This window comes from Schistocerca cancellata, chromosome 1 (assembly GCF_023864275.1).
Source record: "Schistocerca cancellata isolate TAMUIC-IGC-003103 chromosome 1, iqSchCanc2.1, whole genome shotgun sequence".
NCBI lineage: Eukaryota > Metazoa > Arthropoda > Insecta > Orthoptera > Acrididae > Schistocerca > Schistocerca cancellata.
This window is the reverse complement of record NC_064626.1, coordinates 869,800,207-869,815,709: the sequence shown is the minus strand read 5'-3', so window position 1 is coordinate 869,815,709 and position 15,503 is coordinate 869,800,207. Positions and strand designations below refer to the sequence as shown.

The 15,503-nt window shown below is 40.9% G+C and overlaps 1 protein-coding gene across 2 annotated transcripts in view; it reads right to left on the bottom strand.

The window, feature by feature from the left end:
- Window positions 1-562: 562 nt before the first annotated feature.
- The window catches only part of LOC126189875 (E3 ubiquitin-protein ligase TRIM37-like), a 293,715-nt gene continuing 278,774 nt past the window's right edge, over window positions 563-15,503 (bottom strand). The window contains exons 17-18 of one of the 2 annotated variants that reach the window (XM_049930977.1): window positions 10,014-10,104; window positions 563-783 (exon numbers count right to left, since the gene is read on the bottom strand). In XM_049930977.1, coding sequence (XP_049786934.1) covers window positions 750-783; window positions 10,014-10,104 — 125 coding nt within the window. In that variant the 3' untranslated portion in view covers window positions 563-749. The remainder of the gene's footprint in view (window positions 784-10,013; window positions 10,105-15,503) is intronic. The other variant, XM_049930976.1, reaches the window with a different exon arrangement.

The following is a 15,503-nucleotide window of genomic DNA, read 5'->3' as shown; positions in this document are numbered from 1 at the left end:
GTTTTACGAAGTTCTTACAATGCTGACATCAGTGCCAAAAAGAAGACCACACATTACATGTATGTGTCACTAATTCTGATGATGTGGTCATTTAAATGCACATTGTTGAACAGTGTGAGCAGCATTCTCATTCATTTTAAAGCTCTGAGCCCTAAAGGCTGAAATAATGGTATAATTTTTAACTTATTTTATAACAGCTGGCAGAGAAAGAGAAAATATAAAAAAATACAGAGGAAACGCTTTTGAGAAGTCACTGCTGCTGTTAAGAGCATGGGAACACATCAATTTGCCACCTCAGTCTCATCATCCCAACTGTGATGAGTTCATAATCTTTGATAACCTTCAGGATTTAAATCTGGACTTAAAAAACTACTAGCAGCTGTCTTATTGAACATACACCAATTAAAAATATTATTTATTAAATATTCAAGTGAAATAATGTTCTACACTTGATTTATATAAAAAAGAACAATAAATTAATACATTTTCCATCACTATCACAGAATTACTCACAGTGGAAAAATCACCAAAGGAAAAGTGGTGTGTGTAGGAGTGAGACATTAAGTGAAAGGGAGATGGGGTCAAAGTGGTGGGGGGGGGTAGTGAAGGGAGGAGGGGATGAAAAGGAAGTATGGCTCTTACATAAGACAATAATATGCCGCAGGCTTCCAGAAATTTGGAATGCTTGTAGTCAAAACATGTGTTACACTAGGACATTTCAAATGACCATTCTTCAATATTCTTGTTTCTTATTGATCTCCCGGACATTTGTCATTCAAACACCTGAAATATAAGCATATTTAAACATTAGCGACAAAATGTAAGTATCTCATTAAAACATTATTATAATCTCAAATGTATGCATCAATTCATTAGTGGGTTACACAGCAAAAAATACCTTTTGGATTTGATTCGTTAAATAGGTTTAGTATATAATTTTTACAGTCATCAGTATCACAATTTTTTTTCAATCTACTAGTGTTATTTAACTTCTAAAGCCCTTTGATAAGTAATTTATTAAATGGAATCTTTTGCTTTATATGTGAACAACATAACTCACATGATTTGTGCAGTTACTGACGTCAAACTATCAGCCTAAACTCCAGAAAAGCTTACACTGTCACAGTAAATTTTAATTCTTGACATCAACAAAAGCTACCATCAATTAACTATGTCAACAGAGGCCACACTGAATGATAATATTCATTTGTTTATATTACAAATTCGAAGTTATATAAATAACGACAAAAGAAGACAGGTTCTTAAACTATAAAAAATTTATGTTTAATTTTGTACCTACAGAAACTATGGAAATACGATGACAGCAACTTGCGATATCATCATCAGTGTTCCGCCAAAAGGCAGGTTTTCACATGGTAGTTCTCCAAGGCTGTCCAGTCTTCTGCCATCCTCTTCAGGTCTGCATAATTTCCTCTTATCTTTCTGTCATCTATCATCTTGTATCTCTTTCTTCCTTTCATACTTCTCCCACAAACTAATCCTTCCAAAGCATCTGCTTGCAAGCACTCCCTTCTCAATGATTGTCCCAACCAGTTCTTTTTCCTTTCTCTTACAACCTTCAGCAGACATCATCTCCCACCAACCCTTTCCAATACTCTTCTGTCCAGCTTATTCCCTCCATTCTCCTCCACATCCACATCACAAATGCTTCTAACCTTTTTCCATCCTCTCATCTCAGCATCCATGTTTCTGCCCCATATAGTGCCACACTCCAGACAAACATTTGCCAAGCCTTTTCCTTAGACCTTTATCTAATTTGCCACACAAGAGTCTCCTCTTTCTGTTGAATGCCTCCTTCGCTACAGCAATTCGAATTTTCACCTCCTGGTGACATTTAAAGTCTTCAGTTATTGTGCTTCCAAGATATTTAAATGCATTTACTTGGCTACTGGTAGATTGTCCAATTTTAGTATTGGACAGTCTGCATCTTGTACTGATGACCATACTCTTTGCTTTTCCTGTGTTTATTTGCATCCCATATTCCACACAAGCTTCATTCAGATCTTTCAGCATGTTATTCACTGTCCGCTCACTTTCTGCCACTAATACCATGTCATCAGCAAATCTTATACATTCTATTCTCTTTCCGCCAATACATATTCATCTTTTCCCATCTAAGCCTTTCACAATAATCTCTTCAAGGTATGCATAAACAACAGTGGGGAAAGGCAACAACTTTGTCTAACACCTCGTCCAATGCTGCTTCCTTCTGACATTTCATTTCCAATCTTTATCCTTACTTTCTGGTGTTAATATAGATTCTGTATCAGTCGTCCCTCTTTCCAATCTACTCCTTTCCTCTGCACAATATCCATCAACTTGTTCCACTGAACTCTGTCAAAAGCCTTTTTTCTAAATCTATAAAAACAGCAAAGATTTATCTACCTTTTTCCATATATCTTTCCCCTATAGTTCTTAACAGGCCAATAGCATCTCTTGTCCCTTTTCCTCTTCTAAATCCGAACTGCTCCTCTGCAATCCCTCTATCCAGCTTGCCATATAGCCTTCTGTCAACACTCTCAGCAAGACTTTAGCTGCATGAGAAATTAGACTGATGGTCCTATGTTCTTCACAACTTGGGAAAAATGCTAGGTATTGTTGTTATTGACATTAATGTATTATCAAAATAAAATGAAATACACTAGAAATGAAATATACAAATTAATATCATTTAAACAAGTCCGATGCTAAAAAGAAAGTGCGCAGAAAGTTTCAATAAATGATGATTTCCAAGTATGAGGACCAGCCCTGGATCGATGATATTTCCGAACAGGGCAAAAACTTGATCAGATTAGGATCAACAAACTCTGCGTTGCTCATGGGTGATATGCAAGTGTCATTTCAATGGGATGGTGTTCAATGATATGGAGCATCTATCACTGCATATCAGATAAGAACCAATATGTTTGATGCACCATGAAAAGTTTTCACCTGATGGATTACGGTGGTTTGCTAGCTTTAGCACAAAGGCTGGATACATACGCACATACAGACCTGTGGTTAAGTTTCTGCAAGATGTTAAATGCTATAAGGGACCTTATTTTTAAATCCCTTAGTTGTGGTACACAAGTTGGTCTGTAACAAGGTGTCTGGCCTAGAAACCATACAAACTCTTTCACATTTAGATCAGTGTCCATTATATCAATGTAAGTGGATTAAATACGCACAAAGAATGGCGAAAGCCCATCCACATATTTTTTTTCTGCTGATGATCTGAAGCTCACGCGTACATTCTACACCTCCCAATAATTACCACACTAGATGCAACTGTTACATTGCATGGTTAACGGAGGAGCAAAATATAGTGAAACTATACTCATATAAGATGGCAAAGACAATAACGCTTATTTTTAAGTTGTTGCCTTGGGTAACACTGATCTAGGCGGATCAGTCTCATAGGTCTTATTCAACTTATATTTCTGCATGTCCACCTTTTCAGAGACGGTTGCAGGACTCGGCTGTTCAATACGGAACATCAAATCAAACACATTTAAGAAGTCTAGTTCCCAAACTGATTTTATTTGGCTACCAGTTTTGGCAATTTAAAACGCCATCTTCAGGCCCCTGACATGTGTAGGAAGACTCCACCTCGGTTCTGGTCAAAACAGGGGCCAGCAATACTGGTATTAGTAGATTTATGTTTGCTAGAGCGATCACTTCAACCAGATGGTGCTGGTTGATGTGATCGCTATAGCAAACAGAAATCTATTAAACCAGTATTGCTGGCCCCTGTTATGACCAGAACCGAGTTGGAATCTTCCTAAACTTCGGACAGGGGTCTGAAGATGGTGTAGTGAATGGCCAAAACTGGTAGCCAAATAAAATAAGTTCGGAAACTGGACAGCTAAAAGGTGTTTAATTTGACATCCTTATTCAGTTTAGAATCTAAAATATTGTCAAGACAAGAAGAACTACACACAGATATGAAGACATTCCTGTTGGTGGAGATATACGACTATATTTTGTCTCCAACTGGTATTAGTCGTGTTGGGAAGCCTGTTGTATTGCTGTCTCTAGTGAGGTTAGGTTAACTGTGAAATGATACCTCCTAAGCCTTTGGAATTGCTGCAGCAATTGCTCTGGGTGTCACATTCACAGTCTGGTTCACTCTCACTGGTGGGCACTGACACTGTTCAAATACAGTCACTTGGCTGTACAGCACCCAGTTAGTTTTGCAAAACACCATTTTAACGTCTTCCTTTTGTGTGCTATTTAGTATTTGTTGTGTGCTATTTAGTATTTGATGTGTACCCAGATTAGGAACTGGTCACTGTAGTGCAAATTGTCAACCATTGTCCACTAAAAGTGGGAGACACGCAATCAATGGCAAAGGAAGACCTCATATGAGTGCAGTGCTGATGCATGGTCTGGCTTGTGTTTTTGAAGCAGGCCTGTATAAGGATCTCAACAGCTCAACCCTGACAGCACATACTGGTTAGGTCCCAAGGCATATTATGTACATTTAGATATACACGAGGGGGAAATGGATGGGGCAGATGTGTGGTAAGAACACTTAGAGCCTCATTATCTGAGGATGTCTGCAGTGGCAGGTAAAACCAGTACCACTATCCCACATGGGCCTAAAATGTCACTGCTACTTTTCCTCAAGTGTGTGTGTGTGTGTGTGTGTGTGTGTGTGTGTGTGTGTGTGTGTCAGAGAGAGAGAGAGCCACTCCACCGTGGTCAACCTTTCTATGGTGGCAAGAAACAAATGGGATTGATGTCTCAAGATGTCTCCTACAGGTGAACACACAGGCTTTTCGTGGTTCATGAGAGACAGTCCTCACACACAAATCCTGAACAATGGACAATCCTTAATAGCATGAACCATGTCTATCAGAAATGTTTTATGCCCATTACACCACATTTTTTTCCTTAATGTGGCTAAATACAGAAGTTTACACTTACAAACTTGAAAGAAAAGAAAATGAAGTTAATAACATTAATATCATAGGATTAAAGGAGACCAGTCGCCAAACAGCAGAAGAGTTGAGTAGTGGAGAAGCACACACAAAACAGAATGAAAACTTTGCTAGTTTTCATAATAATTCCTTTGTCAAGCTATGTCAAGCTAGAATACAAAACACACACTCACACTCTGTGCCAGCTGAGTACACAATCCTGGGCTTGAAGTTTGATAAGTGGACTGGAAGTGGCGGTTGTGTTGAGTTGTGTGGATAGAGGGAGAAAGAGGGGGGCAGCAGGAGGAGAGGTTAGGGACAGGCTCAGAGGGGAGATGGAGTGTGGACAACAGATGAGCAGGATAGAAATGTGGAAGGAAAGGGTGGCAGTGGCATGGGCTAAGTATGTGACAATTACGTACTAGAGCCTGTGAAGTGCGACACACAATGAGATGACGAGGATTGGAAGAGGATGGTAGGGCAGAATGAGAGGAAACTGTTGGGTAGAGAAAGTTGTGACACCTGGGACAATGGGTTGGGAGTGTTATAGGGTCTATCCAGAACATCCTATCCTAGTCCTCTCAAAGGCTTATCCTATCTCATCAGACAAAGGGGCACCAGTGAAAGCAGCCATACCTCAGCTCTGCTGCAATCACTGCACAGCGATTGATGTGGGCACAGCCATCAAAAGGCTGTCCAGAAAATCGGATGGCCACTGCCAAAGTGTGGCGAACAATGAAGTTTCCCACCCTGTGGCACAACACACTGCTGAACACAACATGCCCGAGTTCAATGGCTGTTTCACAACCTATGCCATCGGACCCTTACATCCGGCACCAGCTTTTCTGAGATACTTATATGGAGGTTATCACTGCAACACATCCTTCACTCCCGCAGTTATCCTAGCCTCAATCTCCACAAATCCACTTTCCCCGTACCCTCTAGCAATGGTTTCTCCTCCCTATGTACTGCCACCCTGTCCCACTCCATGCGCTGCACCTCACTGGCTTTGGTACCCCCTCCGCATACATTCCGATCCTGCCCATTTGCTGCCTCCCTCTGAGATGCTAGAAACCTACCGCTAACCCCTCCTCCTGCTTCCTGCCTCTTTCTCCCTCTACCCACCCCATCCAACATAATCTCCATACAGTCTACTTGCCAAACTGCAACCCTGGCACTACGTGTCTGGATGGCACAATGTAGATGCAAAGATGCGTGTATGCGTTTGTATGTGTATGTTGAACTCTTCCGCTGTTCAGTGTATAGTTTCCTTAACTCCTAATTTATTTACATTCTGACAGGACTTGCCACCACAACTGAGACAAGGATTTTGATATGTATGGAGTTGTTTGTTAATGTGAAGTACTAACTTGCACCTTTTTCTTAATTTTATTTTTAAGTATACTGAGAAAATGTCATCTTTTGGCAATCCGTACAGCGCTGCTCACTTCAACAGCTGACATTACAGACGGTGGCTGTTTGCAGTGGGTCAAAGGCTGGGGAGTATCACTGAATCCATGTGCATGTCCCAGAAAGAAGGCATTGTCAATCACTATTGAAAAATCTAGTTATGTTCCCCAGAAAATGAAACTAGAATGCATTATTGTTATACGAAAAAAAACCTGTAAAAATGCATGTTAAATGCATTTTAAAACTGAAGTAGTGGGACTTATGTTTAAATATGAGAATACAGAAAATCTTTACCTTCAATATGAGTGTTGTTATTTAAGAAGAGCAATTACTTTATTCATGAAGTGCAAAACTAGTTATTTCCAGTATGTTAAGAATATTCATTTTATAGAATTCAACAACTTATCTGTAGGTATGAGCTTTAGTCGGCAACAACAGATTTTATTTTATATCAACAATGCCTATGCTCAAGTATGTTTCTCAAAGAGCAAGACAAAATATTCATTATGTTTTTATGGAAATGGGATGGCCAAACTGTTTTAATAAAGTGAATAATCCTCAAAGAATACTGCCTATTCACAATAGGACAGAGCAACATTACCACTATACCTGGAGTGGTACCTATTTATTGATGAGCCTTCTTTACATCTGCTTCCTTATCTGGCTGCCATCATTGCTAATGTACAACAGTTTAGAGCTTAAAGGATGGGATGTTGTTTCCCTTCAGCATACTTTACAGTCCACTGCTGCCACGGCAGGCTCTTTTCACATTACCATAATATTGTTAGACAGCTTTGAAATCAATTTCTTTTTCAGTCCTTTGTTTTTTGGCTTTCCTTCAATGGTGTTGGTGGTTTAAACATCTTCATACCCTCCTGGCTGGAGTTTTTGCTATGTTGTCACCAGAAATTTTAGGTGTTGTCAGTACATGTAATAACCCTTCTGAAGGTGTTAAAAACCACTGTATTATGTGTAGCCTGGAAATGTCATGCATATGCAATTGTGTTGCTTGTCTGTGTGGCTCAACTTTTACCATTGACTTTTATACCACAGACGTGGAAGATAATGATAAGGTGCATGGTTTTAATGAATTGAGTACCTTCTTTTCTTCACCCACCAGGCATTATCAAGATTATTTTTTTATGTTCTGTGCCTTCTTTTCTTCCAGGAGTATAGGCCAATCAGCTCTTATGCAGCATGATTACTGGAGGAATTCACACAGCCTGGTGAAGACATGAATATTACTCTTGCACTAGGAGCCCCATTGCCACATTTGCTGATGTAGGATGTTATTGTATGCAACAGTAGTGTGATAATTCCACTGCCATTTAACACACTGCGAGGTTTTAATATACTTTCAAATGCTGGAATTCTACCTTAATACACACTAGCAAAGTACATGAAGCAAACATCATCATTGTAAAGGCAGCAGTTTTCTTGAGCTCATGAGTTGTTTTTAATTTCATCAGTCCATTGAGGTTGCAATTCCTTGTGCCAATGCACATTATGTCACAGCAGGACACGACACCTTCACTAAAGTGTATTTTGACATCTGATTGTGAGTTTGTCTAGCTCTTCTAGCTTTCTATATGAAATGATTCATTCTGGAGTCATTTAAAAGAGTGTGTAAATTTGTAGTAACTACTGCTAACTCTTTCTGGAATTAAATCATGTGGCAGAATAAGTAGTGACTCTGAAAATAAAAATAACAACAACAAAAATAACAATATTCCACGAGGTTTCACACTTACAGCTGCAGATGTTGACAATTTGCCATGGTATTTAACAGCTTAAAACCATTCTGCTATATTCAGGTGAGTATCACGCTAGACATTGCTGGTGTATGCTGCCAAGTTGAATGAAAATAGATTTGATGGCAGATGCACAATGGTTACTGCTACAAGACCATCATCTGTCAAGTTTAGTGTCGTATGTTGAATATTGTTCCATCTTATGGGGACAAGCACATTTAAAATGGTGATATTGTGTGTAAGTTCTTTGTCAAATTGTTGGCCCATATCACACATACAAACCTGTATTAACATGTATTTAGCTGCCGTCTTGCACAGACTATGTGTGTTCTTAGAACATTGGTACACCAAGTACATGTTGAATCAGACAACACTGTGAAAGAGGTGGAACACCTACAATCTATGTTCAAAGGTAATGGATATTCCCCACATCAGATTAGGACACCTTTAACAAGCAATAAATGTAACCACTTGCAAGATAATGAGGAGGAGCCGTTCCAAGTCCAGGGCATTTCATATGTGGGCAACACTTTGTCTAAACTGGACAGAATCCTAAATAAAAATTATTTGACAGTAACCTTCCAGCCTCCTACAAATACCTGTGCTTTTCTAGGCTCAGTAAAGTATGATTTAGGTTGTGGACAGCTGGAGTTTACAGAATACCATGGCAATGGCACAAAGCCAACATTGGCCAGATCTCAGGAGTAGTACACTAGTGCACAATAGATGCGTAGAACACGGTCACCACATTCACCTCTTGCAACCCAGTAAATTAGCCATGACAAAGTATAATATTTCCGCAGGACATTCTTCAGATTATTCTGCCACAAAAATTTTGGCCCCAACAAGAGCCTTCGGAGATTCAATTATTAGCAAATCTGGTAAAATACTAGTGGTTTATTTATTTTTATTTTATTTATTTATTTGCCTGTTGGCTGCAGTTGTAGTTATACAACTAACAGAGGTTGAAGTACATTTGGCAGAAGACCTATTTAATTGATTGCTGTAGTGGCTTTCTGCCTTATAAAGTGTAGGACACGCTGTTTTCTTTAATACCTTCAGAAAGACAAAATGTTACCCTAAATGATATGTCTAGCTACAACTTTTTTATTTTGATCACTAAATTTTAATGTTGTGGGCCTGCAATTTGACAGAGGGCATGCATGCAATATCACCATTATGCATGTGCCTGTGCGCCACAGGTGGAGCAAAATTTGAAAGAGGGAAGTAAAGGTCATGCAGTGGTAAACATACGTGCATATCACCGAATGGTTAGTTGAAATATCAGAGCAAGATGTTGATATCTTCTGGCTGCAATTCCAAAACCTCACGTAATAGTTATTATGCTGGAAAAAACTTCAAGAATCTCAACAACAACAATAGTAATACTTAGTAGCAGTAGCGTTATTATGCATACAGTCTTTTTCCTGATTACAGTGTTTTGTATGTTAAAATGTGCTTCGCTCTCTAAAATACCAGCTGTCAATGACTGTTATTCTGATCCAGGTAAAACATATTTATAGACTGGCCATATGAACCAAATTCATTTTGAATTTTGGTGACATATTACAATAATTCAATATTGTAACCCCATCTTTCACAGCCTCTGCTGCTCCTACAGAGAAATTTGATACGGGAACATTTTCCTTCATCCAACTCTTGTCACACTGTGAACTCTCAGAGATGCTATTACTGATCATCATGGCACACCTTTCTAGGTGATTGCAAATCCATAATACCTATAGGAGACTGAAACTATGTTGGGCTTCTAGTAATGCTGCATGCTGCTCATAGAAGACCACGAGAACCCCCCCCCCCCCCCCCCCCTCCACACACACACACACACACACACACACACACACACACACACACACACACACAGAGAGAGAGAGAGAGAGAGAATAATTTCTATTATAAAACATGGACTTACTTTTCCTTCTTTTGCTTAGTTTCTTCCTTTTCAGCCTGATTCCTTGAAGTAACTTCATGTTCTTGTCGCAATGAAGTCAGTTCTCTTTCAACTGAAAATTATTGACCATTTAGTACTGAAAATTTTCACATATGAATTTAATAAATGATTTGCAATCAATACTATAAACACACAAAGTGCCAAACGAACTTACTGTAATGAAACAGACTTAAAAGAGATGGCCATTCATAATTGTTTTAAAGTAAGTGATCTCAGCCCAAGTCCAATCGTAAAAAATTAAGATGCTAGGTCAATAAGGATAAAAAGGTATAAGAATGGGACAGAAGAAGTAACTATAAAGGCAATGAAAGGAACATAATGTTGCGAAAAATAAACTAAGAGGAAAGAGTGTTGATATTTGTTTTGTAAGTGGTTCCAACAGTGACTTGGAGCTATGACAACTGTCAGAGATCGACCCTTACTTAAGCTCTGATCACCAATGGGGTCGTGATCTGCAAGCTGTCAGGGGTCGCAATCAGCAAGCCGTCACTCCAAGTGGTGCTCTTGGAAGAAGCCATGCCATCACAGCACTCCTCCCATCACCTGGTGGGGCCCCGTGACCACCAAATATTGTGTGTGCACCTAAATCTTGGAGTGATCATTTTCTCATGTGAACTCACAGTGCTTCAATACATCAGGCAATACAGACCTGGAATTTATGAAGCAGTGGCTTCAACAACTGCAGGAATGGCTTCAGCTTGCTCTGTAACTAAAACAGGAACATTTGACAGCTTGATTGGCAGAAACTACTGGAACAGTAGTAAAAGAAATTGGCCTTAGTATAGCAACAAACAACGATGCTGTCTACCAGGAATGAAATCTCTTCAGCAGTTCTGCCATTTCCATAGTTTCTCGACAGCACTGATGACTGGAAAATATACTTGCAGCACCTAAACCATCACTTCTCTGCTTACAAGATAACCAGTTCAGGTGGAAAACCATTATTTATTTCTTTGGTGGTCTTTGTATAGTGTGTTGGTATTGCTCCGTAAGTTGTCCCGCACAAAAATTCTTGTAGTTTGTATTTTGGTGAGCTAGTAAAATGTTGTCAGATTATTACTGATGATAGTCCCAAATGCCCTTTGCTAGAATAGATCTTTACTAACATTGAACGGCAGTCAGAGTCTGGTAAGAACTGGGTCACTGACCTTTGGGGTCTTAGTGACTGTTGTATTTTTGTGTGCTTAAAAGAAAGATGTCTCAGATCATATGCCGATCCCATTAATTGAGACTTGCTCCTTCAGTACTCACCTGACAAGGAATTGTGCACACAGATTTTATGGTATTCAACTACTTTCCTAGGTGAGGCACTTAAAATGGCTCAGGCTTTCTGTTGTATATTGCCTATAGGCCACATATTTCCACTGCCACACAATGTTTCTGCCGAGTGGAGTTCCCTACCCGTAGCCCACAAGTCTCTCTCCTCCGGCATTGTGTATTCATACTAGATGGATATCACACGTCACAACACCATTCTGTATACAAACAGTACATTTATACTCCATTTGTTCCAGGTTCCACCAGGGACACCAGCTGCACTTCCAAACAGGGCGTACTCCAGGAAACTGGCAGCACTGCTATCTAAGAACAAATACCATCTGCACATCTTGTGGATGGAAACATACCACCTCCTGCTGGATACATATGGCCAGGCACTGTGTGCAGGAGGCTAGTTCCAATCAAGAGTTCCAGCTGGGGTTCCAGTCCTAGTACAGTATAGTGCAGTGCAATCGCTGAGACAAGCCAGGATACTCCGCTCTGCTCCGCAATGTCATCATGCCTATCCCACACAAGGTGTACTCCCTCTCGGTCTCTGCCCTACAGCCATATGGGATGGAACTTCCCACTGATCTTTTACTGTGGCAGTAAACTTTGTGTTTATTAATTCAGTGATCACAAATAATCTTTCAGTTGTAGTTTTGTGTAACTGTCATTGTGACTTTGTGCAGTTAATAAAGTGTTTATAGTGCAACTTCAGATTAGATTTTTCATCTTTGAACACAGCAAGAAACCATGCAAAAGACTGAGTAGCACAGTGTCTCTCTCTGGTTGACAGGTGTTCTAGCATAGAGAATTCTGCTTACGTATTTGCCTGTTTTGATACGGCAGTGTATTCCTGTTTTTCATGTTGTTACAACAGTGGCATTAGTCGCATTCTGTGAATCTTGTGACAGTGTCTGCAGGTCACATTGGTGGTCTCCCGTTCATGTTGTTGGTGCGCAGAATTGGAAACTTATCAACAATGACCTGGACATTAACTGCCTTGAAATTGTCACATAATCAGAGAGAGACACCTGGTTTCTTTCTTATTATGAGGGTAAAAGCCCATTGGCTCGATGAGACAGCAGTAATCACTTTGAGATCCCCCACTCTGCCCAATTCCACTGTAATGTGTCCTATAAGACGAGTGGCATTGGTCATGTCATGAGAAGGGAGGCACGGAACCTAATTTTAAATGAATTTTTACTGCTACATCTGTAAGCCGACCTAACCTAGGAGTAAAGAGATCAGAATATGAGTCAGTCAATTCTTCAGTGCCATGGAGCAAAATCTTCTTATACACCACACATTTTCTAAAATGGAGCAACCAAATTGCCTAAATGCATCTAACCAAAACACGTTTCCTGCCTTATTGGAAATTACACTTAATAAGGAAAGTTTACACGAAACATTTTTTATAAGATTCTTCTGTACAAAAAATATCTTTCAAGTGTATGTTGTGGCCACAATATGCAATTATTCCCCTACAAAGCGGCTGCACTTGAGGAGAACCTAATGAAACATTAACATTACTATTTATAAGAGAAGAGAATGTACCAGTATCCACTTGAAATGGTGGTTTGTTGGAAGTGTACCTACAGTTATCGGTACACCCACAATATTGAGACGAGTGCCATCGCTAGGTGTTTTGGCACCCTAGACAAGAACTGAAAAATGATGCTCACTCTTTTTTATTACTATAATCTCCCCAATATCCCCCCCCCCCACAACTCCACCACCATAAACATCCAACAGCACAACAATGTAAATCTCCTATTATACTTTTAATCACCAAACTTAGGTGACCAGAAGTCCACATTTTCTGGGGACAGTTCACACTCTGCCCTCAATTTTTTCATTGCTTGATTTGCTGCCCTCAAAATTTTGCCATCTTAGACGACTGCCTAGTTTTGCCTAGTGGCAGAAATGGCAATGCTTGAGACTGTTTGTGCTCAACACCCCCTTTGGCCTCTATCAGTATAACAAGCTGCCCTTTGGTATTTCCTCCAGCATTATTTGAATCAACTGATACAAAACATTCCTTTGTGCTGAGATCATCTGGATGACAACGTAATGACAGGGGAACCACCAGTGAGCATGTTTGGAATTTGCAATCCTTGTTTTCTCCATTAACAAACACAAGCCACAAATGTATCTTCCAGAAGTGAAATTTTCCCCATGTCGCAAAAATCCTACCTACTCTACATGTTGTGGGAGAAAGGGTTTACATTCACATGGTCCCCAGAGGGTGACAACTTTTCTCATGCTTAAACGAGCCCTCCAAATGGCACCATGCCTCATGCAGTTTTCATTGGGGAAGCCTCACAGCATTGGGTGCTATCCCACAAGGAAGCTGATGGTTCTGAACATCCTGTTGCATTTGTTTCTAAGGCACTCAATGCTACCCAATGGATCTATTCTTACACTGAAAGTGAGGCACTGGGCATTGTTTACGCCATTATGATCCTCACCTATTTGTACGATTGCAAGTTCCAGCTGCTGATGGACCACAAACTGCTGATCACATTGTTTCGTGCACATACCAGCCTTCTGGACGGGACAGCACAGCATAAAGGATTCAACAATGGGTGTTGTTCTTATCGGTATATAAATACAACTCAACCATCCACCACATCAACACTGATACTTTCTCCCAGCTCCCAGCACGATTCTGAGTTTGACACCCAGGAAATCTTATTTTTCAGCTGGATTCTTATTCTTTGTTTTCCTCTCCATGCTGCATTGGTCGTGGCCCAAACATTGTCAGACCCTCTACTCTATCACCAATTGGTTTAAGCAAGGGTGGCCTCAGTGTTTATCCATGATGGCACATGGTCTACTAAAAACGACCTTTGATCTAGAGAACAGGCTCCTCTCCCATGATGGCATCCTCCTCCTGCAAATGGAATACAAACAGCCTAGGGTCATTATTTCCCTCGCTCCTAGAGTGTTAGCGCTTCTACATGCACATGACTGGGGTGTACCCCCACACATAAAGCAGCTGGCCCACAATCACACATACTGATTGGCCCACAAGGACATCAGACCATAGTACAGTCCTGTACAGCGTCTACTCAGCAGCAATCTGCACCATCCAAGGTGTTTTCCCTCTGGCCCCCTTTGGGCCCTTGAGAGCACCTCCAAATCAACTTTTCTTGTCCTTCCTTGCATCGGATGTGGCTAGTTGTGGCGGACAATGACCCCTAGTTGTTCTATTTCCATGAGCAGCAAGTAATACAATGCCTTCTTACAGCACTGTTCCATCCCCAATTCAGGAAAGGGTGGTGCAGACCTTCAAAGAGAAGATGGAGGCATTAGTGAAGTCTTCACCATCAGAAGATGCCTTCATCTTTTTCTCCGTCACCTAGAGTGCGGACCGATGACCTCATAGTTTGGTCCCTTCTCCCACCTTTAAACCAACCAACCAACCAACCAACCAACCTAGAGTGCCACTCCAATTGTGGGAAAGGGTCCGGCCAAATTGTGACACATGAGGCAACTCCAGACCCTCCCCTCTCCAGACCCTCTGCCCTGTTCTCCAGCCCATCTCTGGTACTGGACCAGCAAATGTAGCAGCAATTAATTGCGTAAGTTCTCAAGGTCATCAGATGTATGACGTCATCAGATGTATGAGGTCATCAGATGTATGAGGTCTCTGGCAAAGGCTACCTTTGAAAGCACCACCAGAACCAGCTGCGAACCAGGACCCCACCTGTACATCCACCCAGTCCCTAAATCCTGCAGCCACAGCCTCAACAGTTACAGCTGCCTCCTGTCTTCCATTACCAATATCGGACCCCCAGTGATTGGTCAGTCATCGACTGAGTTCCAGCACTCCCAACTTCTCTATTACAATACCAGCAGCCTTGGACCTGTCTTCCATTTGCAACTTGAACCCTGTTGTGTCTGCCCCATCCACCCTGAAGTCGAGGTGCAGACCCTTCAGGATCCAGCTCCAGCAGCAACATCCCCAGACACAGCTCCAGCAGCAGTCTCTCGCATTTGAGACACCCCAGGCCAATTCTGTCCTTAACAGGCTGTTTCCGGTAGGGAGAGATGCTGCAACCAGCTCCGACAGCAACATGGAGCTATCACAACTGTCAGAGATTGACCCTTACTTACAGCTCTCACTACTGATGGCGACACAATCTGCAAGCTGTCACTGCAAGTGGCACTCTTGGAAGAAGCCAT